Source organism: Camarhynchus parvulus, chromosome 2 (assembly GCF_901933205.1).
Source record: "Camarhynchus parvulus chromosome 2, STF_HiC, whole genome shotgun sequence".
Classification (NCBI taxonomy): domain Eukaryota; kingdom Metazoa; phylum Chordata; class Aves; order Passeriformes; family Thraupidae; genus Camarhynchus; species Camarhynchus parvulus.
Window position 1 is genome coordinate 7,867,363 of NC_044572.1, and position 24,724 is coordinate 7,892,086.

Below are 24,724 nucleotides of genomic sequence, written 5' to 3' on the forward strand. Positions count from 1 at the left end.
AACTGTAAAAGGAGATGTTTACCTACTCAAAATAGTTGGTCACTGTGACTTTTTAAGTCTTAAGGAAATGATTTTCATTATATTCCAAAAAGAATCCATAAATTAATCCATTTAAAGGTACCAATATTTTAATTAATGCAGCATAATTGCTGAACACCACTCTGGGTCAGTTTGGTAGAGAGAATTATTTTAGAAGCCCTTAAGCAGTTGCAAAAGCATTTTAAATAAATCCTTGAATCAATCAGTATCATTAAGGCTCTTGCATGTTTGAAGTGACTTAAGTTTAATTTGTTGTTAGATCAAATATTTACCCTACTGTATAAATTTATCTTACCAGATACTTAAGCTTTGACTTTTCTTCCTGTCTCAGGCTTGTGGTCCAATCACCCTCATATTTTTTTTCCTCCAATTTTAATTGTGTGGTGCAAGGATGTCAAATAGTTTGAGGTTTTCAATTCTAACACTAGTTGCATACAGGCAGAGATTTCTTCCCAGATCACAGGAGTTAGTGGTGTGCTGATACTTGAGGATAAAGGGGTTACAGCTGAAAGTCGCATACTGAGCCACACAAAGCCAAGAGCAAAATCCATTGATTTTTATTATCCTGGGATTTAGTGAATTCATTTGAAAAACCCCAAACTTTATCTTAATCCCCTCAGATGTTGCAGTTATTTTTGCTAAGTGTTTAATCTTGGGGGCATCTGTTAAAACATCCAGCAGAAAGAGAGGTCTTCTGCTAGATCCAGCGGAAGTTCCATATGTTAATTCTGATTTCATTAGGAAAAATATTCTAGGTTTCATTGGTTTGCCTGTTGTTTTTGAGAAATTAAATGGTGAAAATACATTTTTCCTTTTATTCTGTGTCTGTCCATCATCTTGTAGAACTTACATCTTCCTTGGTTTTTTTTTCTGTTGTGTTAGCAATTTCTGTTTCTTCAATCTATGTATGGATGTTTCCATTCTTCTTTCTTATTTCAGAATATCTTCTCTTTCCTCTGTGTTGAATGTGTCATGATGAAAAGGGACATGGAATTCAGCACAGGGCTCTCCTGGCTTAGCACAGCTTGGTTTTCCATGCCAGTAGTTGTGTTCAGTGTTGGATTTTAAGGCACATGTACTGCAAGAATGTCTGGGTTAAAGTCTTGCTCAAATATGCACACGAAAAGCAAAGACACCAGAAATTTGGGCTCTGCTCTTTATCTCCTGTACAGAGAGGCATAAAACTGAACTTCATCCCTTCTGTCATAATTTTAAATTTGTCTAGGAGTGCTATGCAAAGCTGGCATAAAGTCATGTAAATGTGATGTCTGAACATATTTTTACTACTTTTCTTTACTGAAATTTCTTATTCTCTAATTAGCTGGCAGGATTGATCATTTGATAGAAAGCACTGCTTTGATGCCATGAAGCCAAAACAGTAAAAATTGTTACACAGGTATTTCACAATAACTTCAAATCTGTTTCTAACATGGGATGTGAGGTAATCCAAAGACATTTCTCTCTTGATGAATAACAGAAGTCCAAAAGCTTTTTCTTAATTTATAAGATACATTAAACAGAAATCTTCCTTGTGCTGCTTCAGTTATCTTTTATCTTGATTATGGTTGACGTTTTTAGGGTACAAGGCACTGTAGTTAGGAGGATAATTTTCAAATCTCCATGAGGTGCTGCAGTTTGGCTCTGAATTATATGGGAGGCAGTTTGAAGTCAGAGCACTATATTATTTTTCCACTGCAGCTACCAGATACCTCACACAGCCTGATGAGTGCAATGAAGCTTTGAAAGATCAAACAGTGAAGATGGAAACATTGCAACACCTTAAAAAGGCAAGGGTGGGAGTAGGTTGTCAATCCACCTTCTTTATTTTTTCTGTAAACTCATAAAACATTAACTATAGTACAAAATATTGCAAACCTTATTTTGCTGGAAGAATGTGGGCAAGGGAAGGGTTGCATCACTTGAATAAATCCACTTGATTGTGTGCCTGCCATAGAAGAGCTCTTACCCAAGCACCCCTTAACACATTTAGTACTCAGACACAGAGATTTGGATTTATTTGAATTCTGAGTATCTTATTCTGCTTAGTCTTCACAATTTTTATGCACATTTAAACTTCAACAACCTCCCCATATGCAGATTAGCTAATACATAAAATTCTTTACTTGGAATACCTTACCTGGCTGCTCTGTTTACTAAAATTCAAGGTAGGAAAGAGAATGTAATATCTTCCACAATGTATTTTTACTTTCAAAATCTATTCATTGAATGCAGCTCTTCCTAGTTTAAAAGGAAGAAGAGCAAGCTACAGTTTCAGTAATAATTTTTACCTTTAGGCAAACCTGCTATAACTCCTGCCAAAATTAAATTAAGATCTATACTTTTTTCTGGAATCTTTCCAGCTCATCTTTGGGTGAAACATATACCATAATAGGATGTGAAGCAGAAGATGAAAGCAAATATTTTTCCCAATTCTCTCATTTCATAACGTGAGAAATTGCTTTCTAGTATCATGGTAGAAATACATAACATTTATTCCAATATCTTCAAGCGTAGAAAAACCCACCTATAAATGTCTACTAAATTATATTAACAGTTTGCATTTCAGTCTAAATAGCTTACTGATAACATCTTTTCAGTTTTAATAGAGTTTAGAAATGTGTTAAAGATGTGGATGAGGAGCAGAATAAAGGGTCAGTGACCTGCCACACCTCTCAGACACACACAATCTATGGGACTGCATGGGATCCATCCAAGGGAGCTGTGGGAGATGGCACAAGTGCTCACTGAGCCACTGCCCCATCATTTACCAGAATCCCTGGTTAACTGGGGAGAGCCCAGGTCACTGGAGGTCAGCAGATGTGATGCCTGTCTACAAAAAGAGCCAGTGGTGAGAGGCTCAACAGGGCCAAGTCCTGAATTTGGGTCACAGCAACCCCAGGCAGTGCTACAGGCTGGGGACAGGGTGGCTGGAAAGTGGCCCTGTGGGGAAAGGACCTGGGGGTGCTGGGTGACAGCAGCTGAACATGAGCCAGGTGTGCCCAGGTGGCCAAGAAAGCCAAAGGCATCCTGGCCTGTATCAGAAATGGTGTGGCCAGCAGGACCAGGGCAGTGATTGTCCCTCTGTCCTGGGCACTGGAGGCTGCACCCCAAACCCTGTGTTCAGCTCCCTCACAACAAGAAAGACTTTGAGGTGCTGGATCATGTCCAGAGAAGGGCAATGGAGCTGGGGAAGGGTCTGGAGCTCCAAACTTGGAGGGGTGGCTGAGGGAGCTGGGATTGTTTAACTGGAGAAAAAGAGGCTCAGAGGGTGGATGCCTTGTAAAGGCTGACCTAAAACAAAGACTAGAACAGATGGAATTAAAGAATAAAGTAGGAATTTATTAAAAGGCCTCAATGGATTCACCTTGGGCAGCACAAGAGCCCAGCCAGGGCTACACCCAAGATGAACCAAAATAGGCACAAAATGGTCACAGGGTCTCTCACTTTTATAAGTTCTGCTCCATTTGAATATTAGAGTTAATTGTCCAATTACAGCTTTGGGTTATGAAATCCCATCCTTCTTTTTGCCGTCTTCATTCTGCCATTGTTTGTGCTCTTGGGCCTAAAATTTGGATCATTTATTTGTCTTTGGTCCCCAGCTAGAGAAGGAATTGTTTTGTCTCCCTATTCTGTGAAGAGAGCTTACTATCCCTTAATATGAAGCTCAGAACTACAAACTAAAGCAGTACAGAATCTGAAAAATATAAAAGCCAAAACCTGAGGCATTAGGAGACCAAATCACTCCCCACAATTACCTGAAAGGAGGGGGTAGCAAGGGGGGATCTGTCTCTTTTCCCAAGGAGCAAATGGTAAGACAAGAGGAAATGCCCTCAAGCTGTGCCAGGGAGGTTTAGGTTGGATTTCCAGAGCAATTCCTTCACAGAAAGGGTTGCCAAGCATGGAAACAGGCTGCCCATGGAGTCACCATCTCTGGGGGTATTTAAAAGATGTGTAGATGTGGCATTGGAGGATGTGCTCTAGTGATGGGCTTGGCAGTGCTGGGTTAATGCTTGGACTCAGTGATCTTAGAATCACAGAATGGTTTGGGTTGGAAGGGACCTTAAAGACTTTAGGGGTGTTTTACAACCAAGTGATTCTGTGATTCTGTGATTCTGTGACTTTACTTAGAGCAAGGTGTGTTTCACTTTGGGGTGAGGGGACAGGAATTGTGCTATCGATGGCAGAGGAACACAGAACAATTTAACCTCATGATAAAGACAGATGCCATGGAACAATATTTTTATTAGTGGCTGGCTAAAGCTTTACTTCCTGATCAGCATTTAGACACATGAATAAAGAGCCTGATTCACAGGAACATTTCACAGCAATAGCTCTAACAACTCTCCAAACCTGAGCAGTGGAACTCTTCATCTCATGCCCTCTGACTGAACTGTTCAGTTTCTTCAGAAATGAAGACAGGAGTGAGAGAAACAAAGCTTATATCAAAGCACCAAGGCTTCAGTTTGTTGTAAATTAGCATCTTTCTATTAGCTGATGGCATTGGAAGCAAGCTGTGGAAATCCTTTTTTTTTTTGATAAAAGATGCCATAAACTGTGATATGTGATTTCGTACTGCCAATTATTGTAAAAAGCAAAATGCAACATTTTATGCTGGAGCCACTGCTTAATGCTGTTCTCTTTTTCTTTTTCTTTTTTTTTTTTCCTTCAAATCAGATATTTATCTTTGAGAATAACATCTATTACTGTGCCCATGTGGGGAAACAAGCCATCCGAGTGGTCTCCACAGGAAAGGAAGGTGTTATTTTCAATGGGCTCAGCGACTGGCTCTATGAAGGTAGGACACAACATTTAGGCCAGCAGTTAGTTATGAGTTTAAGTCATGCTCTAGAATTACAGACCTTGCTGGAATTAGACATCCAGCATTGCATTTCTGGGCACTGGTGCACCACAGAGCTGAAAACCTGCTATTCTAAGAGTTGCCTGGTGTGCTGGAGTGGAAATAATGTGAAATGGTGTAAGAATTCTGTTTTCAGGCTGTTTTGTTTCCCTTAGTCTGAAGGTAATAAATCACTGGGCTTTAATGAACAGAACTGCTTCATTATTTAATGGCACCTGCAATCACTCATGGACGTGCCAGTTTTCAAATCACAGGAAAGGACAGAAATGGGGAGGGAAAGGGGCTCTATCTTAAAGGAGAAAGCGAGGAAACAATTTTACTTGATTAGCTGTTTTCCACAGAACTAGGTGGGCCTTGGAAGCTGCCCACATCTTGCCACCTAAAAAAATTTCTAAAAGCAGACCCCGGTAATTGGCTTCTTTCCTGTGAAAATGGGCCTGACAGGGGGGTGGAGGGTCATCTTTGGAGCTCTGTTCTCTTTGATCCTTTCAGCTGGAAAATGGCCATTTTGGTGTGTGTGAGCAGCTGCTTGAAAAGTGATCTCAGCTGCTTGTTAGCTTGGGAGAGGATCCTCACCACTCCCAGTTCTTTTGGGCATTGTTGTAGGCTTTTAAAGTAATATATCAGAATAAAAAGTTTAAAAAAACCACACACATGTATATGTATATGTATATGTATATGTATATGTATATCTATATGTATATCTATATGTATATGTATATGTATATGTATATGTATATCTGTATCTCTATATCTATATCTATATCTATATCTATATCTATCTATACTATATCTATATCTATACCTATATATCTATATCTATATATCTATATCTATATCTCTATATCTACATATCTATATCTATCTATATATATATATGTCTATCTATATCTATATATATATATCTATATATATCTATATCTATATATCTATGTCTGTATCTAGATGTATAACAGGTCCTTATCATGCATCCCTCTCTGCTGCTGACTAATGCTGCTGCCAGCAGTTCCTTCTCACAGGCATCCTGGCTTTTGGACCTGGCAGTGTCTCTTTCCTGTGACACAGCTTCCCTCTAAAGTCACCTTTCTCCTACAGGTCCCAGCATAATCCCAAGGTTTTCTTACTTCTACAGAGAGAAAGTTTCCAGATACATCTGTGAACTGTGTCCTGTTGGCTGCTCCCAGTTCTCTTGAGGCTTAATGGAACAGAATAGGTTACAAAATGCCATTAACAGTTAGTTGGTGAAAAAATAGGTATCGCTACTTAAATTGGTCTGTATCACAGCTAGACCAGGGTCCTTAGACCCAGAAATGAGGAAATTAAAATGAATGAGTTTGTTTGCCCCTCCTAAAGATGCCGATCCCATAAATCAGTGTACAAACTCATCAAACTCATCAGTGGAAAAATCAGATACAGGTTTATTATCTTTTACATTTAAATACATACTTCTACTGCAATACAGCATATTTGCAAGTGTCCTCCTTGTGCTGTGAAAGCGCTTTGTAACCAGAAAAGTGGCTAAGAAGTATCAAAATGCTAGTTTTCCTTCACTTTATTAATTTTCTTGTGAAGTTGTGGGCAGGCTGTTTGACTTTGGAGGTCAAATGTGCCTACTCCTACCACCCATATTTGTCTGATAAACATCATTTAGTACATCAGGTCTCCTTGCAGAGTCTCACACACAGCACCACACTGAGAGGAGTTTGTCAAGCCCATGAACCCCAGCACATCAGCAAGCCCAGGATGACACTTGTTTTGCTGACACCTATTTTTATTCAATTACAGGATTGCTCAGGCAATTTCTTGGCTGACATTGACTTTCAGGTTTGCCCTCTATAATGAATTTGCTTGTTAACTTTATGTTAATGTGCTCTGGTAAGAAATGAATGTGTGATTGAGTGCAGTCTGCTTATGCCAAGCCAGGTTCTGTAACCTGTGAGGCATGAGGCGCATTAGGACCATTGGACCTGTTGTTCACTGGGGTTATGTTTGAAAGAAATCAGGATTTGGAAATGTCACTTTGTGTCCTAATACAGTTTATATTGAACTAAATAATTCTCTTTTTTCACAAGCAAGGTGTAGAAGGTCCCACAGGAAAACCCGATTTAAACATTCCCAACTAATGGGAACCCAAAATCAAATCCAGAGCTGAGCTGTGTGAGCTGAGCTCCTTCTCTTGTCATCACTTGTGCAGTCCTCATGGAGGTAAACCTGGGACTGGTGTCAGGACTGAGAACTTGTGCTTGAACCAGATGTGGGGCCAAGGTGTCATTGAGTCTGCAGTGCTCAGACACCAGCTGTCTACGTGCATGGATGGATGGAGCAGGATCCAGAAGAAGCTGGATATTCCATGGGGATAAATGGATAAGAACAACTGAGAAATAAGAGACACCTCCCCAGTGGGCTCCAAGAGAATCCAGTTGTGCTTGCCAGTGAGCTTTAACCTGGGATACTCTGCCAACACACTGTCACCTTTGTTTTTCCAAAGCCTTGCCTTTTCTTGGATGCCACCTCTTCTGTGGGATAAACTTGAACTACATTTTAAATCCAAACTTACCTGAATGGAAATACTTGAAAACTTGGCAAAGACTGAACTGTGCCACCTCAAGACTACTTTTACTCTTCCCCCATTCCTGCTGTGGTTTGCAGCCGTGCCTTCCCCAGCTCCCAGCCGAGCTGGGTGGGATGCTCAGGCCCGTGTTTGTTTGCACTGCTGCCATCTCAGCGAGCTACCAGGATGAGCGCTGAGCATATGCAGAACTCTCCCTCCATCTGTGCAGCCAGCTCCAGCAGGCAGTCTGCAGAGGAGCTGTGAGAATCAGGATCAGGGAGAGTTCAGCACACTCCTCTTCCCTTCCATGCTCTTTTTGTTGCTGAAGTTCTGTGACCCCTGGCAGCGACAGCAGAGCCTCCCTGCAGCACCCACTGGGTTTCTGTGACAGCTCACAACCTGCTTCTCACTTTCCCTGAGTGCAGCATGGAAAAAAACTCAAAGTGTTTTCTATTTGGGGAAGATGATTTTTAATGACTTTTAACGACTTTCATCTACGTAGCAAGAGCACCCTGACAGCAATTCCCCCTCCCCTTTGTGAGAGCTGTTTGCACAGTGAGCTCTGCAGATGGCAACCCAGCAGTGCCACCCTTTGGGGTGGCTCCTGGCACTTCACATGAATGGCAGACCTCGGGGGGACACTTTTCTTCACAATGTCATCGCTCCTGTCACGACAGAATAGATGCGCCGCACTATTAATCACAGGTTTTTCCTGAGTCCACAAGCACAGCAGATCTAGAGTACATTTGACAGGCTTTTTGCCCTGGAAAAATGCAGAAGTTCATTGCAATTCAAGTTAAGCTCTGCTTTTGTAAATCTGCCAAAGGAGAAAAAATTTCTTCGAGGTATTTATGCTGATCTGTAGACTTTTGATAATATAGTGAAAAACATTTCAAATCAATCAGAGCTTAATCTACTTAGTGCATTTAGCTGGAAGGTTATAGATTGATACATAGATTACTGTAACATGAAAGCATAGATTAAGCATGGGGTTTATTACTAAAATAAGCACTGACAATGTTTTCATAGTCTGACTTAACATTTTCAGAGCTGTGCCTGATAAATGCTTGTACTAAAATAGAGTGATATCCTATAAAACAGAGTTTAAAGTTCTGCCACTGAAATCAGCTACACATTTAAATGCATAGCAGCAGCAAAGAGTGGTTTTTATTTCAGTTTGCTGTATGATCATTGTTGGTTTGAGAATATGTTTTAGCAATGATAAGTCTTACAGATAATTTTAAAGCAAGTGCTGGTGTAGCAAAGAGAGCTTCCAAAGCAACAAGATAAGAGTATTTATATGTTCTGTATATGAGGAGTAATAGCTTAAAAATAACATGCATTTAAAAAGTGAATTGCAGGTAAAATTAATTTCATTTATATGCTTTTTTTAGAGCACTCTTCCACAGAAGTTAATTCTGTCATGGTGTAATTAAAGTGGCTTAATTTGCTACCAAGCACTTGGAAAGGCTGTTGAGCTGTTGTGAGGAGGGGTGGCAGCAGGGTACTCAGATAGAGGTCACCTCCATGATTCTGTTAAGTGACAAAAGAAGGTTGAGACGTCCCTGTGCTGCAGTTTGGAAATTTGTTGATTTTGGGATTATGTGATGCTGAATCCTGGGGAATGGGGCAGGAGGACTTCCCTCCCTACTGGCATGTTGCTGCTAGACCAGGAGCAGCCCAGAAGGGTTAATCAGGGTCCCTGGAGCAGGACAGGGACCTCCTCTGGGCTGCAGTGCTCAGAAGTCCTGGTGTGATCTCCTTGAGCAAGTCACAGATAAAGCTGGATAACTTCTGGTGTTATGCTCTGAGTGCATGCTTGGAAATCAAGGATGTGACACAGTGGAGAGTGCTTCTGTCACTGCTGGGAGGGGAAGGAAGGATTTTCACCTATAGATGGTCCTTTGGCATGCATGGAGTGTGACATGAGGAGTTTGCTGCATGTGTCCTCAGATATTAGAGTAGAAAGTAGAAAAACAAAGGAACAGTTTTGTAGCTTGTTCTGTGGGACACACCTGTGGCTCTTAGGGACTTTGGAAGGAATAGCATGTGAGTTAAAAAATAAGAAGTGAGTTAAAAAAGAATTGCATGTGAGTTACTCCCTTATCTTATGTCACTGTCAGAGGATCAGAGGATGTCTCTAAATTTGGACATCTCTAAATCTCAAAATCATCTCAAATTGAGAATCCCCATTCCAGACTTTGTCCTGACACCATGGCTGGGATGTCTCCTCTGGACACCTCTTCATCCTCAGACATCAAGAGGGAGCCACTCCTGGCAGCCAAGCCCCAGCCCCAGCTCCCACAACACACATTTAAATCTTTTGAGTAGTATGAGCTTTACACAGTCATCCTCTAAAGCTGATACTCTGCTTTGTTGAGCTACCACACAGTGGTGTTGCTGTGTTTCCTTTTTTGGCTAGGAACCAGGAGGAGGAGGGGGAAAAAGCCTATTTTTCAGAGATTACTCCCATGCCTTATTAATCTTCATTTTGTCTGCGTGATCACCAGCAGATCCTCCTGTGTGACTTCGCAGTGACACCTGGTGGGAGAGGCCAGGATGTCATCGGCATTAAGGCAATGAAACTGCAGAATTTTTTTGCTGCAAGATCTAGGAAAGGCTCCCAATTTCCCCTCACATACATTTCCCTGAAACTCTCTCTCAGCTTATGGGAACTACACATCCAAAGCCGCTGGCTGATTCATGCTAATAGTGCTTCTGTTCTTTTGTACACTTTATAAAGAGAGGAAAGAGAACACAGTAATAAAGAAAAATCTTTTCCATAATTTAATCAGCAGCTCACGAAAAAACATCAGAGGGTAAATTTAGAACATGTATGACTGGTCTCGGAAGTGCAGCGCCTGGCAGGAGCTGCCAAATCAAATATCAGTTATTTTGACCAGTATCTTTTATGCCTATAGCATTTCTAGCAAGTGAAGTAGACATATTTCTTACATTTAGAAATATTAATTCTGAGACTCTGGAAGTGGTCTTAGTACTGGGAAAGCAGTCAGTAAGTCTGCTGAAGCAGTGCCTCACCTAATTCATCTGTGTGCTCAATTTTTCATTGTATAACATGAGAATGCTGAGCTTCTGCTAGGAAGCAGGAACTCTGATGATCAAATTATGCCTGAATGTGAAAAGGGACATTCATAATTGGCCTGAAAGCAAGTATGTCCTAAAGTTCCTGTTTAGTGCCACCAGAGAAGGAGATGACATATCCTCGTATTTCACAGGCAGGGCTAACCTTTCCCAGTAATTAGAAGCTCCAAAACCTGCTTGGGGAGAATGACATGAAGAATTAGACTGACTCATCACTGCATTTTTTAAGATAGTCTGGATAAATAAATCTTCTGCCATACTAAAGTCGCTTCTGCAGACAGTGAAAGAAACCAGCCTTAATGGGACTACAAATTATTCTATTTTGACAAGATATGTAAGAATCATTGGGACAGAGAATCTAGATTTTACTTTAAGAACTTTCATATTTTCAGCCACAAAGAAAATATCCCATGGACATGGGTAAATTTGCAGTTCTACACAGCTGCGGTGGGGTAAAGGGAATTTGGAAATCATAAGGAACTGGGAAATGACACCAGATAGTGCCAGAAATGCAAGTCAAAAATCCATTAGTTTGCTCTCAAGTACATGCTGGCATTTTTGAGGGGTTTTGGGGGAATCTGCATGAAATTTGTTCCCTCATTTGTGTGCTTGCTCAGGCGAGGTAGCAGAAGCAGAGAGGTGCTTTGGTGGCATTGTCCCCATAGTAAAATAGGAAGTTTTCCTGTGTTTTGCATTTGGACATCATTGAGTGTTGCCCATTGAGTTCATGCAGCTGCTGTGCAGCACTTGGAGCCATCCAAGTCTCAGTTAGCCATTATTTAGCTCATTAAGGTGACTAGATTTCTGTGAACTCTTATGTGCACACTGATTTATACCAAATGTGCATAAAAACTGCCCAGTTTAGTTGCATTCAAAGGATGAAGAGCAGCTCTTGACCTCAGCCATTTGTTTGAAGTGGATATTTCTACCACTAAAAGTGGATATTTCTACCACCAAATTCAATTGCAAGGAAAATAAACTAGATGCAACATTATTTTGCCTTATGCATGTTCAAGCAGAGGGAAAGAGAGTCTTAAATTTCACCAGATGATGTCATGAAAGGTTCTGTAGAAGTTCCATCACCTCCTGGCTTTGGTAGAGGTTCCCCTGTCCCAAGGAACCTCCCACTGCAGATTGCATCACCAGGACAAGGCTTCTGGCCCTTCTCAGCTGGCAAAGGTCAGGGAAAAATTGAACCATTTACAGTGCACATTGTGAATGCCTGCCTGGAAACCAACAAGCTCCTGAAAACTTAAAAATATGCTGTTACCTGGACTTTAAAATGTGCTTTAAAATGTGCTGTTACCTGGACTGGCTTCAAAATCCGGCACCGCACTGTGAGAAACCCTGCCAGCTCTGGCCCAGTCCTTAACCTTCCCTCTCTGCAGAAGGTTGTTTGGAAGGAGGATGCCAGCCAAAACCAACACCTGTCATCCTCTAATTTCTGGATCAGCATCATTCAGGCTTCAGGATGGCTTTTGGAAGGAAAGGAGAACATTATTTACAGTGGTCAGTGATCTCCTTGGGGCAGTGGAAGGAAGCCAGCTGTTCATCCTGATGTCGCAGCACAGCCAGCAGCTGCCAGTGCTTTCAGAGGTGTTCAGTGAGTGAAGTTGTTCTTGTTTGCCCTGAAGCCCTGGTAGGTATCACAAAAAATATGTGTTGTATCACTGGAGTCAAATATTTCCAAAAAAAAAAGTGAATTATGAGTTGTATAACAGAGCTATTGTGATTTTCTGCTTGCACACAAGTTCTGTTTCTCTGCACCAATTTTATTACAGTGGCCTTGGGTTAAATTGCCTATTGGAGAGCTGTGTCCTCATTTTCTGACTATGCTGGTATTTTTAATAACTAATTAGTAGACCAGCACTTTGGATCTTGCAGAACAGATTTTGACCTATGCCACACTAAGTTGAAGTCTGGAATAAATCCATGGAGATAATTGTAATGCCCTGGATCTGCACCAGGATGCTGAATGAGAGGGTCTTGCTGTAATATTCATGCTTTATGTCCACTTTCAGGGTTTCAGAGGAAATATCTTAAAACACTATTATTCCCAGAAAATAAAAAGTGGCATGTTAGAGACTATATTCAAATCCAGTCAAATTTAAAAGCCATGTTTTTCCTCTGTGGAATAATTTCTGTGGTTTGATAGTATAAAACATAAAAAATGTGTTTAAGTGATCAGTTTCACTGCATGTAAAACAAAAATGCATCATTTCTATGTTGGTAGAATTGATCTGGAGGGCTGTGACACATGGAGGAGTCTTCCAGGCTGTAGAATGTTGTAAGAGATTAAAAGAATTTAATTAAATTGTACAAAAGTGATGTACGGTATTATAGGGTGGAAATACAGCTGTTAGGGCATGTTTCCTAGGGATACTGCAGGGATCTATGTCCTGGGGGATTTTTAAGAGTGAATTAAACAGATTTTTGTCATGGGTTGTTGAGATAAACATCAATCCTATTTCAGTGCAAGGAGGGGATTAAGACTTCTTTGGGCTTTTTCTGGAACTACAATTTTATGATCTTGTGTATAGTTTTGATGTCTTTTTCTCATATCTTTGCAGTTAGACATTTTGGCTCTGGGATTACAAAGAATGCCTGTTTTTATATACAACAGGGTAAACACACATAAACTGCTTGTACATAATGGTTGTAGGGGATTGAGCTCTTTATCATGATAAATTTATATGTGCCTCATTATTTCCCTGAGGAAAATTGGTAATTTTCTTCTTCTGAGGGTGTTCGTGAACTTTTATTTGAAAACATGTTAAGAAAGAAAGAAAGAAAGAAAGAAAGAAAGAAAAGAAAAAAAAGAAAGAAAGAAAGAAAGAAAAGAAAGAAAGAAAGAAAGAAAGAAAGAAAGAAAGAAAGAAAGAAAGAAAGAAAGAAAGAAAGAAAGAAAGAAAGAAAGAAAGAAGAAAGAAAGAAAGAGAAAGAAAGAAAGCTTAATGTTTTTAAAGTGCTGCAATCAAGAAATTATTACAGAAAGAACAAAGAAATTGAAAGATAGTCATAGAAATTTTATGTTAGTGTGTAATTCCATCAGTTTGAGTTAAAAAGTAATTTCCTGTAGGTTTTTTTCTTGATACAGTCTTGCTTGTGGAAGTTAAGGCCAGTGCAAAAGCTACAGGCTGTTTAAATAACTTTCCTATTTGTCTTACTGTTCCCTGGCCTGAATAAAAAGTATCTGCCTTAAGAAATAAAAAAAAGCAAAAATGAATGTACTCTGTCCAAATTAGAATGAGAGAAAGCTAAATGAAAAGGATGAAAATTCTGCTGTGATTTCTGATTCTCACTAGAGAGCTGGCCTGTCCCTTGTTGTATAATAGCAGGGAGATCTAAAGAACATCCAAAATTATGACACAAGTCATTTTATAATGTGTGTACATCGGCTTCTCTAATTTAAAGGGAAATAAAAAGACAAAGAACCAAAGTGAAATACAGTTAGAAATACACAACTCCAAATCCTAATGCCATCTGAAAGCAATCAGAGGTCAGAGTGGGTCTGGGGCTGGAAGAGCAGAAGAGTAATGATGTGAAATGTAAAGGGTGCACCACTGCTAAGGGCTGGCTGGGCACCTGGGAGGCCCCTACCAAGCTCAAGTCCATGTTTTCCTCCAGCAGAGATTAAATCTTTGTGTATGAAATAAGCAAGAGATCAAGTCTTTGTATGTGAAAAACACCCTTCCATATTCCTGTCTGTGCTGCCTCTGCTTGGCCCTGTGGGAGGCACAATGACAAATATGCTCACATCCTGCTGCTGGGAATGCAAGACTTTTTCCAGTAGTGTTCCCTGCTCTCCACAGGACCTCAGTCCTTGAAGACAAGAGGGATGTGGGTGATACAGTGCAGGGAATTCCTCAGCTTGTGCCAAAGAAGCCCAGTGGTGACTGCAGTGTTGGCACCAGCCAGGCCATGGAGCTGACTCTGGCTGGGTTCTGCTCTGTGTCAGGAGAGCTGAAGGGCTAAAGTTGATCTTTAAGGTTATCAATTGACACTCCAGCAGTTCCTGAGAGATAAAACATCCAGGGATTGTTTTGCCCTCAACACTCAATTAGTTTACATTGCTATAAGTAACAACCATATGGTGCAGCTTCTGCACCAGCTGCTCTCCAGTCTTCAAGTACAGGTCTAAGGGGAAACTGTGCCACAGAGTGAGCAGCAATTATAAAACTGGGGGGAAATGGCAGGTTTTAAAGATGACCCTAAAGCTTTTGGATGGGTTAAGCAGTAAAATATAAGTGGGCAGGGATGCATTGGCTGCTGTGTGCCAGGCTGGGACTCCAGGTGCCTGCAAACATCACACACAGGTGCACAGCAGCCAGGGTGGGACAGCAGGGACCAACTCCAGAGGGATGGCAGAAACCTTCAGTCCTCTCCTGGGATGAGGACTGCAGAGACCAAGCAAAGCAGTGACATGTAGGAGGTGTTTTCCTTCAAGTCCATGGCAAACTGCACCAGGCACTGCTCAGACCTGCACCTTTCTCTGGCTCCCTGCCGCTCTTGCCCACATCCACCAGCATTTCTCAGAGTCTGGAGATGGGGGATACATAGTGAGCCACGTTTCATGGCCCACCAAGGCAGCCTCTGTGCCTGCTTTCCTCCCTTTCCATTTAAAACAGTTTCTTACTTTGAGAACCATCTCCACAGCACAGCTGGGCCTTGTAGAGCTGAATTTGCTGCCATTCTTCCCAGTTCTTTTCTTCTAAAGGGATTGTGGTCATTCCTGTGTTTGCCTGTGTCATTCTGGTGCTGAATGAACTTTCCCTCAGCCGGTTTGCATGCCAGAAAATCGTGATTAGAATATCTTATTTTATTTTTATTATTTTACTTTATTTTTAATGACTAAAAAGCTGCTGTGCCATATTCTCCAGCCCTAAGAAGTTTTAAGACCATGAAAGTCCTTGCATGTCACTCTGTGCTGGAAAAATTTATTCTATTGCTTTGAATCGCATCAAACAGCACAGGAACACAAAATGCTGCTAAGAGCTAAATACTGTGTTTTATTTATAGTTATTCAAAATACTTCTTCTTAACAAGTTCCTTAACTGTGGATTTAGAAGGGAAGTCTTTTCACTTTTAAAGTTTTTTTCAGATTTTAATGAGTGGAAGTATCATATAGTACCAAAGCAAACTATTAAGTGCTCTGTGTTTTTATTCATTAAATTTCCTGTGATGTAGTGAGGTGTCCTAGATGGTTTTGCACCTGTACTGGCTATGTGGATATAAGCTACACCAAGAAATTATTTACTCTCCATCTCACCTGGTACTGGTTATACAGCAGAGGATGACCCCTGCAAATACCCTGTTGGGCACATTATCTGAATTTCAAACTCTTAGCTGAGAAATAGTTCCCAGAAATATTTGCCAGAAATTTAGATGTAAAATTCACAATTACAATCTCATTCAGTATGTATAGATTCATATATTAGATCCAGACCAGAATTGTACAGTTAAGCAGAAGCTGATGTCACTAACAAATGTGTATATTCCTTAAAGTTCTCTCAGTTTTGCTTCAAGATTTTTTGAATGTTTTCACTGACATATAGTGTTGTGTTCTTGGCTATCATTGATTAAACCTTAAATCTGTGGTGCCTGGTCTGTGAACCAGAGAATAGAACCTTTCTTCTGAGACCTGGTATAGTCATATATTATATTTATATATAAGAAGTATCCACACTTTTCAAAAGTGCAGACAGAAATGTTTACATTACAGTTTAGATGTAGACTTTTGATTTTAAAATTAGTAGCAAAGAGATCTTGTCTTTTCATTTTCTCAAGATCACAGTCATTTAAAATGAAGACTACAAGACTACTTTGTGTGATTTTAAAAGCATGTTTTCTCATGGATCACATTTTCTTCTGCACCTGTAATTCCTTTCCAGGCTGAATATTTTACTGTTTTTTGTTGTTGTCATTCTTTTGTACATATTCCTAATTTTTCTTTTTTGTGTTTCATGCATTCTTTTAAGCTGTTTTTAAATAATTTGAGACTGTTCTCAATTCCAATGAAGCAACAAAAGCAACATAGTCTAAAGAGAACTCCTATCTTGAAAGCAAAGGGTTAATGCTGAAGGGCACATGAATGCTTGTTGGCAAGTTTCAGAGTGGTCCTCAAAACTTCATTAGAGATCAGAAAAACATGCAATATTGCATTAACTGGAAGAAAAACTCTTCTATTAGAGGGTTAATGTCCTTAGAAATGTTGCAGAGTTTATTTGAAAAATAAACCCAACAAGCCTGTATTAAATTTACTGAGGAAATGGAAAGCAGAAACTCAGAAGTCTGTAATTGCCACCTACAAATATGATAATTAGAGTGAATAAGAAGTAATGAAGGAGGAAATCAGAGACAACTCACCTCCTGAGCAGGAAGGTGGAGGTTACATTGCCACCATGTGGTAAAACTGTGGAGGGCTGGAGCAGCTCCTCTCTCCATCAGGATTCGAGAGGAGAGCTGCAAACAGCCAGAAATCTGCATGATTTGCTGGAAAAAAAATATAGTATGCAAATGGCATCCTGATTGGAAAGAAGCAATGTGAGATTAAATCCTCTTTTGCTTTTGATTAGCCTGTGCAGTTGGGTTTTTGGTGGTGTGTTTGTGGGGGTTTTGACTTGAATTTTAATACAAAATGCTGTTACATAAAATATTCAGTGGAAAAGTGAGCAGAGTGCAGAAAAGGATAGAAAAAGAAAGTTCTCTTTTAAAAATGATGTCATTTATAAGCTTTTTGAGTACAAAAATCCATCATTCTGTTGCACGTCTTCTTGAAATCATCCCTAACGTTTCTGCATGAATTTTTATTTTTTCAAATTTTACTGATAAATCTGGGATACTTCCCAGTTCTATAATATTTAGAAACATGAGCCTTAATGTTTCACAAAGTACTTTTTAGAACAGATTATTTGGAAATGTAATTTTTTTATGGAAGTTCCGCCTACAGCAGGATTTGGGATTCACAAAAATGCGTCACCTTGCTCTCCCCCCACCCCTCAACTCCAGCTCCTAATTCCTCGTGGCATGACAACTGCTTGCTGCAGAAATTATTAGGATTCAAGAGCATGATTTCACAGCCTGAGTCGGATGAGCTTTTCGCAATCCCCTTTTTGATCAGATTAGTGCTGACCCCTGAGCTGACCCTCAGCCAAGGGGAGCTGGGTCCTGCCAAGGCAGGGATTGCTGCTGATCCCTCCAGACAGCTCTGTCCTGCTGCAAGCCCTGCTTCTTGCCTTTTCTGCAGCCTGAACCTTCCCCTGGTCTGTGCACAGCACCCCTTGGGTTCATAAAGGCCTTGATTTGATGCTAAATACAGTGGCTGCCTCTGTATTTAAGAGCAGCTCCCCCCCTCAGCACTCCCACACTTGTGGCTAAAGTGCAAGAAAAAGATGAAATTACCATCACAGCTGATGCTCAGATGTAGCTCTTGGTACAAGTCTAATTATGACCTCCACTGAGGCAATTATTCTGCCTTGATCTTAATGCCTTTTGCAAGCATCAATTAATAAAACTTCACATAATGTCCTGGTAGAACAGGAATTATTACCATCTTTTTAGAAACAGGCAAACTGAGGCACAATTATTGACCTGGTTTTAGATGAGATGAGAGAAATTAGGACACAAAACTGAAGGCACAGTTTCACCTTAGTCCCTAGAACCCAAGTAAGGTGCAGAGTGTTGTGTGAAAACCCAGATGTGGCTGTTTTCAGCACATCTCTGGGCTCACCTGCAGCACAGACCCCTTCAGCTGTGCTCACAGGACGGGAGGGATGCACAGCTGCAGAGATGTGCCACTCTGCAGGAAGGCTGGGCTAGTTCCTAGTGATTTCCACAGGAATAAGAACCTTTCCAACCCACAGGGCACCCTGTGAGCAGAAGGCAAATGCCTGTTTTTAAAGCTGCCCCAGCGTCTGTCAAACTGTTCTGCATCCTTAAGGGACTAATGGACTCTTACCTGCCTTTCAAATCCCAGAAAAAAGGAGCAAATCACTTCCCTTTTTACACAAATGACTCATAAGCATTTGCCTCCTACATTAGTTTTGCTTTTGCTCAAAGTTGAGTCATTGTCTTGTATTTGATTTAACAACAATAGCAGGAGAAAAAAAAATGGCCATCAGTAGCTACTGCATAAGAGTAGATCAAAAGCAATTCCTTAAAGGAGGCTTTCATGATTGCTAGATTAAACATTTGAGAAACTGGTAAGAAATAGAGCTGAAGAAAAACAGCTCCTAAAACCAAAGCATTATGTTTTCATGCTATTGTGCTTTTAAAATTGAAGGCAGCAGTCTGAAAACAGGCATCAAAATAAATCTTACTTGAAGGGAATTATCTGGAGATCATTGTATTTATTGCATTTGTTTTGATTTTCCAGCCTTTGCCTCAGACTGTAGCCATGGACATGACTTAAAAGATTCAATACCTCATTTAAAAAATTAAGCTTCACTTGGTTATTGAACTGACCCATCCTAACCCTTAAATTGTCATGCATTTTGGAGTATCACCAGCAGGCTGGAAATGGTGAGAATAGGATAGGAGGCAAGAACTGTGTGCCCAGCAGCTGATGGGTTTGAAATGCAATAGCTGAGGCTGTGCTGCCCCTTGGAGGCACAGCACAAAGTTGCATAAATCCATGAGGAGGGAAAGGATTAGTTATGGTGCTTTGGTGTGATCTTGTTTTTTAACTCTGCCTCCTCTCTACTCTTGTACCCCAACGCCCAAAGGGCTGCATGTCTGAAGGCACTCCTTGCCCACATTGTGTGTGTGATGATCCACTGCATAAATCATTTTCCAGCTAAATGTTGGTCCTGTAGAATCCTTTTGTGCTCCTCATTCCTTTTCCCATATCTGCTACAGCTGTGGATATCTCAGCAATTATGGAGGGTGAGCACTGTTGGGAAGGGGAGGTCAGCAGGTATAGGGAGTTGATGTGGTTATTGTCTGGCTCTGTGGGGCAGGGAGTAGATTTGGGAATTTCCTTCCTTGAGAGTTTCCCCATTTCAGCAGAGGCAGTGGAGCTGTGAATATGGCTTGTGAGCACTGCTGGTAAAACCAGACCCTGAGCCATGGTGGGAGAAGTTGTCACCCTGCTTGTATGGCCCCAGTGCCAACACGCTGAGACAAAGCAGCAGCTCCCTTCTGCACACCCAGGATCCCTTTAAAACTCTCTCTGGGGAATGACCCAGCTAAAATATTATGTTGTTTGAGAAACAGCAACACAAGGCTGCTTATGGGACACCTCCTGTTTAAGAGCTTGCCTGTGAATTTTGGACATCTGATTTTGACCTTGCAACTGAGAGTAATTTGAACTGGAGGTTGAGCTGGCAAGTAGTGAGCCAGGAAAGCTGGGCATGCATCAGGAATATTTCAGTGCTTTTTTGAGATTTTAAATTACTCAAGACAGAATAATAAACCCCAAAAGGAGAAATGGTAGCTTTAGAAATAGTAACTTTTAGTGGAGTTGCTCTGGCTACGTTAGCAGAGAGCCTGCAGCTCCAGGTAGAGGTGGGAATAGCATGAGAGAAGTGCAGTCCTCAAAACAACTGAGCTGCCATTTGGAAGGGTCTGTAATGCAGGATCTCCCAATTACTGAGATCAAAGTGTGTCCTTAATGAGGAGATCTCACAGCACAGCCCTGCAGAATGGCACTGCAGCTGAAGGGAGGTGCAGGAAGAGTGGAGAAGCCAAGAGGTGTGTTTTCCTTCATCCTGGCAGAGCTTCTTCCCCTGGAAGAGGGAAAAGGCAGCAATATGATGGATCTAGCCGCGTTGCTTGGAGCCCAGGCCTGTCCCTGACTGAGCAAATTAGGTTTAAACCTACTCCCAGAACCTTCCAGAACCAGAACCTTCTGTTCCCTCCCACAACTGGTGTTGACCTGCATGAATTACTTGCTTGGACTTCATAGAAATTGCAAATGCAAATCCACTGAGTACAGTAAACACCAGACCACAAAGAGTTTGACTTTGGTTCCAGCAAAATAACTTTCCTAGGACATCCAGAGATGGTTCCTGACTTGCCCTGTCCCGTGTTTGACCTGATCTTTTCCTGTATGATAAAACACACATTTGACAGCACAGCTGAGAGAGGGTTTAGAGGGGAAACAGCCCTTTGCCTTCTACCCAACAGCTAAATTGTGCCTAAAGATGGAGTGACATCTCCGGTCTGATTTAACTTCTTTTCAAAATTTTAGTTTAACTTATTGGAAAGACTGTGTACTTTGCTGACCACTTGAAAAAGGAAAGAAAGCATAAAATCATTGCTTGGCTGCACAGTTTTCCTAAGTAAATGTCTGTTTTTAATTTCAAGAAAAAAAAAACCAATGAACCATGAGTGCATTCACAGAAATTAAAGATGTGAGTTTAGCTTCATCAAACAACTGAGTCCTTAGTGGACAAAGCTGATAGTTACATTCCTTTATATATTTGATAATGAAATTACAAAAGAAGAACTGGATCCTTAGTAAATATGTATTACTATTTATACCAGTTATGAATTTGGACTTAAAACCACATTAAACCATCTGTCAGAGTACAAGAGGCACAGAAAGATAATTTACAGGCAATTAGTCAGCCAGGTGCTTGTGTTTGTAGCAGTGTATCATGGTCACATTTTCAGTCTGGGAACATAAATCAGCAAAAGGGAAACCAGATATCCTGTTAGCATTCCTTTAAATTCTTCACACTAAATAAAAATGATAATGACAAAAATCTGTGCAATCATGGTGTAACCATGCTTTGAGTATTTTCATAACCTGGTGGAGCCCTGCGAAGCCTGATGAAGATGAAACCTTCCACCCAACATGCCAACAACATAATTGGGATTTATAGCTGCAGGCTGGAGCACACAGTCTTTAGGGACTGGAGGGCATGACAGAGAAATATCACTTGGAAACAGCCTGAGGAGCAAGTCTCAGCCTCCCTCCCTGACAAACACCCCCACACAGGAGGGTTTGTGCCTGCAGGAGCTGGGCTGAGCACCCACCTCAGGCACTACCCGTGGCATCAGCAGGAGGGTGCTCAGCCAGCCCAGAGCTGCTGGGCTCTCCAGGAGGAAAGTTACCAAGAAAAGATGAAAGACAGCCAAGGAAGTCTTAGAAAGAAAGGAAAATATATGTATTAAAATTGGCACCTCTGAGTGGAACCCACATCCAAATGTTCCAGGAATAACCTGACTTTGAAAACTGGGTTTTGGTGGTAAGTAATAAATGGCAAAGAGTACAGATCACCATTTCTGGCCCTACTCAGCAAGGACAACAACATTTTCTTTGCGATTTCATGATGTTTGCCATCAGAACATTTTTTCAAAACCTACATTTCATAGTCTGTCATTGTGAAAGTTCTCACCAGCTCATCCTGTGGTCTGGCTGTGCCAAGTGCTCAACAAACACCCCACAAAACCAGAGCTGGTCCCCAGACCACTGCAGGGAATAGTGAGATATTGCTCAGCCATAGCCTCAACACAGCAGCACTGCTAATGTCATGGATGTTGAGGTAAAAATATACTGGTGGGAAAGGAGCTGCTATAATCAGTCTTTTTTAAATGGCTGTGCTTTGGGTTTTTTTGTTTGGCTTGTTTTTGTTTTTTATGTGGGAATTATCCTCAGTACTAAAGACGGAAGTTTTTTAAGGGTAGAGCAGGCTACAGTGACCTTGGAAATTAAGATTATGCCACGTTAGGTATTGTGATCTGTTGGGTAGATAAAAATGGAGCCATCTCTATCCTGCCAATAAGTGCAACAGATAAAGAGGGGAAAGGAGGGTATTTCTTTCCAAAGCCACCCTTAATCAGCAAAAAACAGCAGACAAAATTATCTCTGGTAGATGGGGATTTGTGCAGTGTGGGTTACATTTATTATCTGGCAGGTTATAAGCTGTATTTTAATTTCCGGTATTTTCCTGCTACATCTGAAGGAACAATACAAGCTGGATCCACTGCATGGCATTTATAAGCCTGTGCATGTCATTTATATGGTAATGGGGGAGTTCACCCTCATCCCCAGTGATTTCTGCAAAATTCTGCATGCTGGTTCTCAGCATATTTAGCTTTCTCCAGCATAAATTAAAATGCACATTCATGATCTTTGAACAAAGCGGGCAGGGATAATTGGTAATTTGAGCCTGTTCTGTACAATGCAATTCAAAGTAATACTTATAATTTGCAGTTAATTAATCAGGGCTTCTTTTTTTCCTTAAAATTCTTAATTGCCTTTCTATGATATTGATTTTTAATAAGTTTTACTCCTACCAGTTTTAGTTCCAATTACACAGGCAATTTCTTGTCACTGTTACTGCATGGCCCTGTGTGTGTTTATATGTACATTTCCATATATTTTGGGATATTTTTTACAGAATTTTTTTATGCTGGCTTTTGGATAGAGTTTTTGTTGGCTGAAATTAAAAAGTTGAAAATAATGGAATCAATGTACAACCAAGAGAAATTAGGAACAACAGGGAATAGAAGAATCAATACAATGAAATTCTTAAAGAATTTTAAATAATTGGAATTCCATTGCCACATTTAAATACCTGGAATTCCATGTCAAACTGATTTGGTATTTAATTCACTATCCAATTAAAACTCTTTGTAGAAGACTCTAATTGTTGTAGCTTTAAAGTAAAAACAGTGATCATTAGAGATACAAACTTTGGGCTCTCTGAGGAAATTCAGATGGTCATAAATTCAAAAATAATAATATTAGTGAATATAGATGTACATGGGGGTGGTGCCTGTGATGGGAAATATGCCATGAGCACCCCATCCCTGACCAAGCCCAGCTCTGTCCTGCCTGACCTTGAGTGACCAGAGGTGAGGCATCCACCACCTCTCTGGGCAGCAACCTGTGCCAGAGCTTCACCACACTCATTGTAAAAACTTCTTTCATATATCTACCCTTCTTCAGTTTAAAATCATCACCCCTTTTCCTATCACAGCTGGTTATCTAAAAAGTTTGTCCCCATCTTTCTTAAAGGCTTCCTCCTTGTTGGTGCCCCTGCCCCAGGGACACAGCTTTCCTCTTATTTTGTCAGTAGAATTAGGATTACTGCACTGGAGTCTATAGATCAAAAATATTGATAAAAGAATGTATTTCCTGGTAGCAGGGACAAAAGAGATTTTGATGCAAGGACATTATCCTGCAGGGATGTTTGTCTTTATTCTTACCTGGGTCCAGAGTGGATGACCTTCAAAACACACACCAAGGAAAGAGCACAATTGTGCTCAACATGCAAGTGCCACAACTCTGATAAACACAGTCATCAAACCCCACTGATCCATCAGTGGCATAACCTGATTACACACCATTACCTTCATTAATAATAAATGTTCCTCTTATTTGATAAGAACATTTTTTTTATCTGAAATATTGCTGTAAGCTAATTTGAATTCTGTTTTTATCCAGCTCTCTTTTTTTATTATTCCTTGGTGATTCTATTGGTCTCAGTAGTTCTTCTGATTATTCAGTCCTGTAAAATCAGATTCACTCTCTGAGTCATTATTGAGCTAAACCTCTCAGTTAGCCAGGTCCTGAGTCACTGTTCAAGTTGAAACCTCTGGGAATATTGCCATAACAGGGCAATATATACCCTGAGTGGTTTTTTAATGGCTGTTCAATGACTTCAGCTGTTTAAACTGGGTAAGGAATTAGGAGCTAGACTAAATTCAGTCAATGTGCTCCAGTTCCCATTTCATAAAGCAGGGCTGTATTTTGCAATATTAACTGACATTTATTAGCACTCAGACTAGGTGACTAGCAGGTGCTGCTCAGGGTGAATAAATCATGCAAGCAATTCACATGAAAGACAGCTTGTGCAAGTGCTGATAAAAATCCATGGGGTTGAAGAATCAAGTTCTTTAATAGCAATGTCAGGCTGTTCAGTCTTCTTATCTCTCATATTTCTTTATGAAACATTAAAAGAGATTGCTTTTGGGCACTTGTGTTCTTGAACTATTGCAATCGTCTAATGAATTTTTGATTCCGAGGGTTTTGTGATTACTAACTTTCTTGATACCTCTGCAGCTATTGAAATGGATCCCCTGTGTCAAGACTGGCTGTCCATCTTCCTCCTATCATAAACCCCACAGATTCGTTAGACAGAACCTGTAACTTTTAATTTAAAGGAAAGGTGAAGTTGAAGCTGCTTGAGCACATCTGAATAGAGAAATATTCAGCATATAAT

At 40.6% G+C, this 24,724-nt stretch overlaps 1 protein-coding gene across 5 annotated transcripts in view; it reads left to right on the top strand.

Annotated features, from left to right (window-relative positions):
* Positions 1–24,724, top strand: part of DPP6 (dipeptidyl peptidase like 6) — a 562,376-nt gene that overhangs the window by 473,658 nt on the left and 63,994 nt on the right. For all 5 annotated transcript variants that reach the window (XR_004061384.1, XM_030965369.1, XM_030965378.1 and 2 more), the window contains one exon: positions 4,714–4,834. Coding sequence is in view for 4 of the 5 variants with exons in the window: in XM_030965369.1 (XP_030821229.1) it covers positions 4,714–4,834 (121 nt within the window). In the remaining variant the exon portion in view is untranslated. Of the gene's footprint in view, positions 1–4,713; positions 4,835–24,724 lie in introns of those variants that run through there.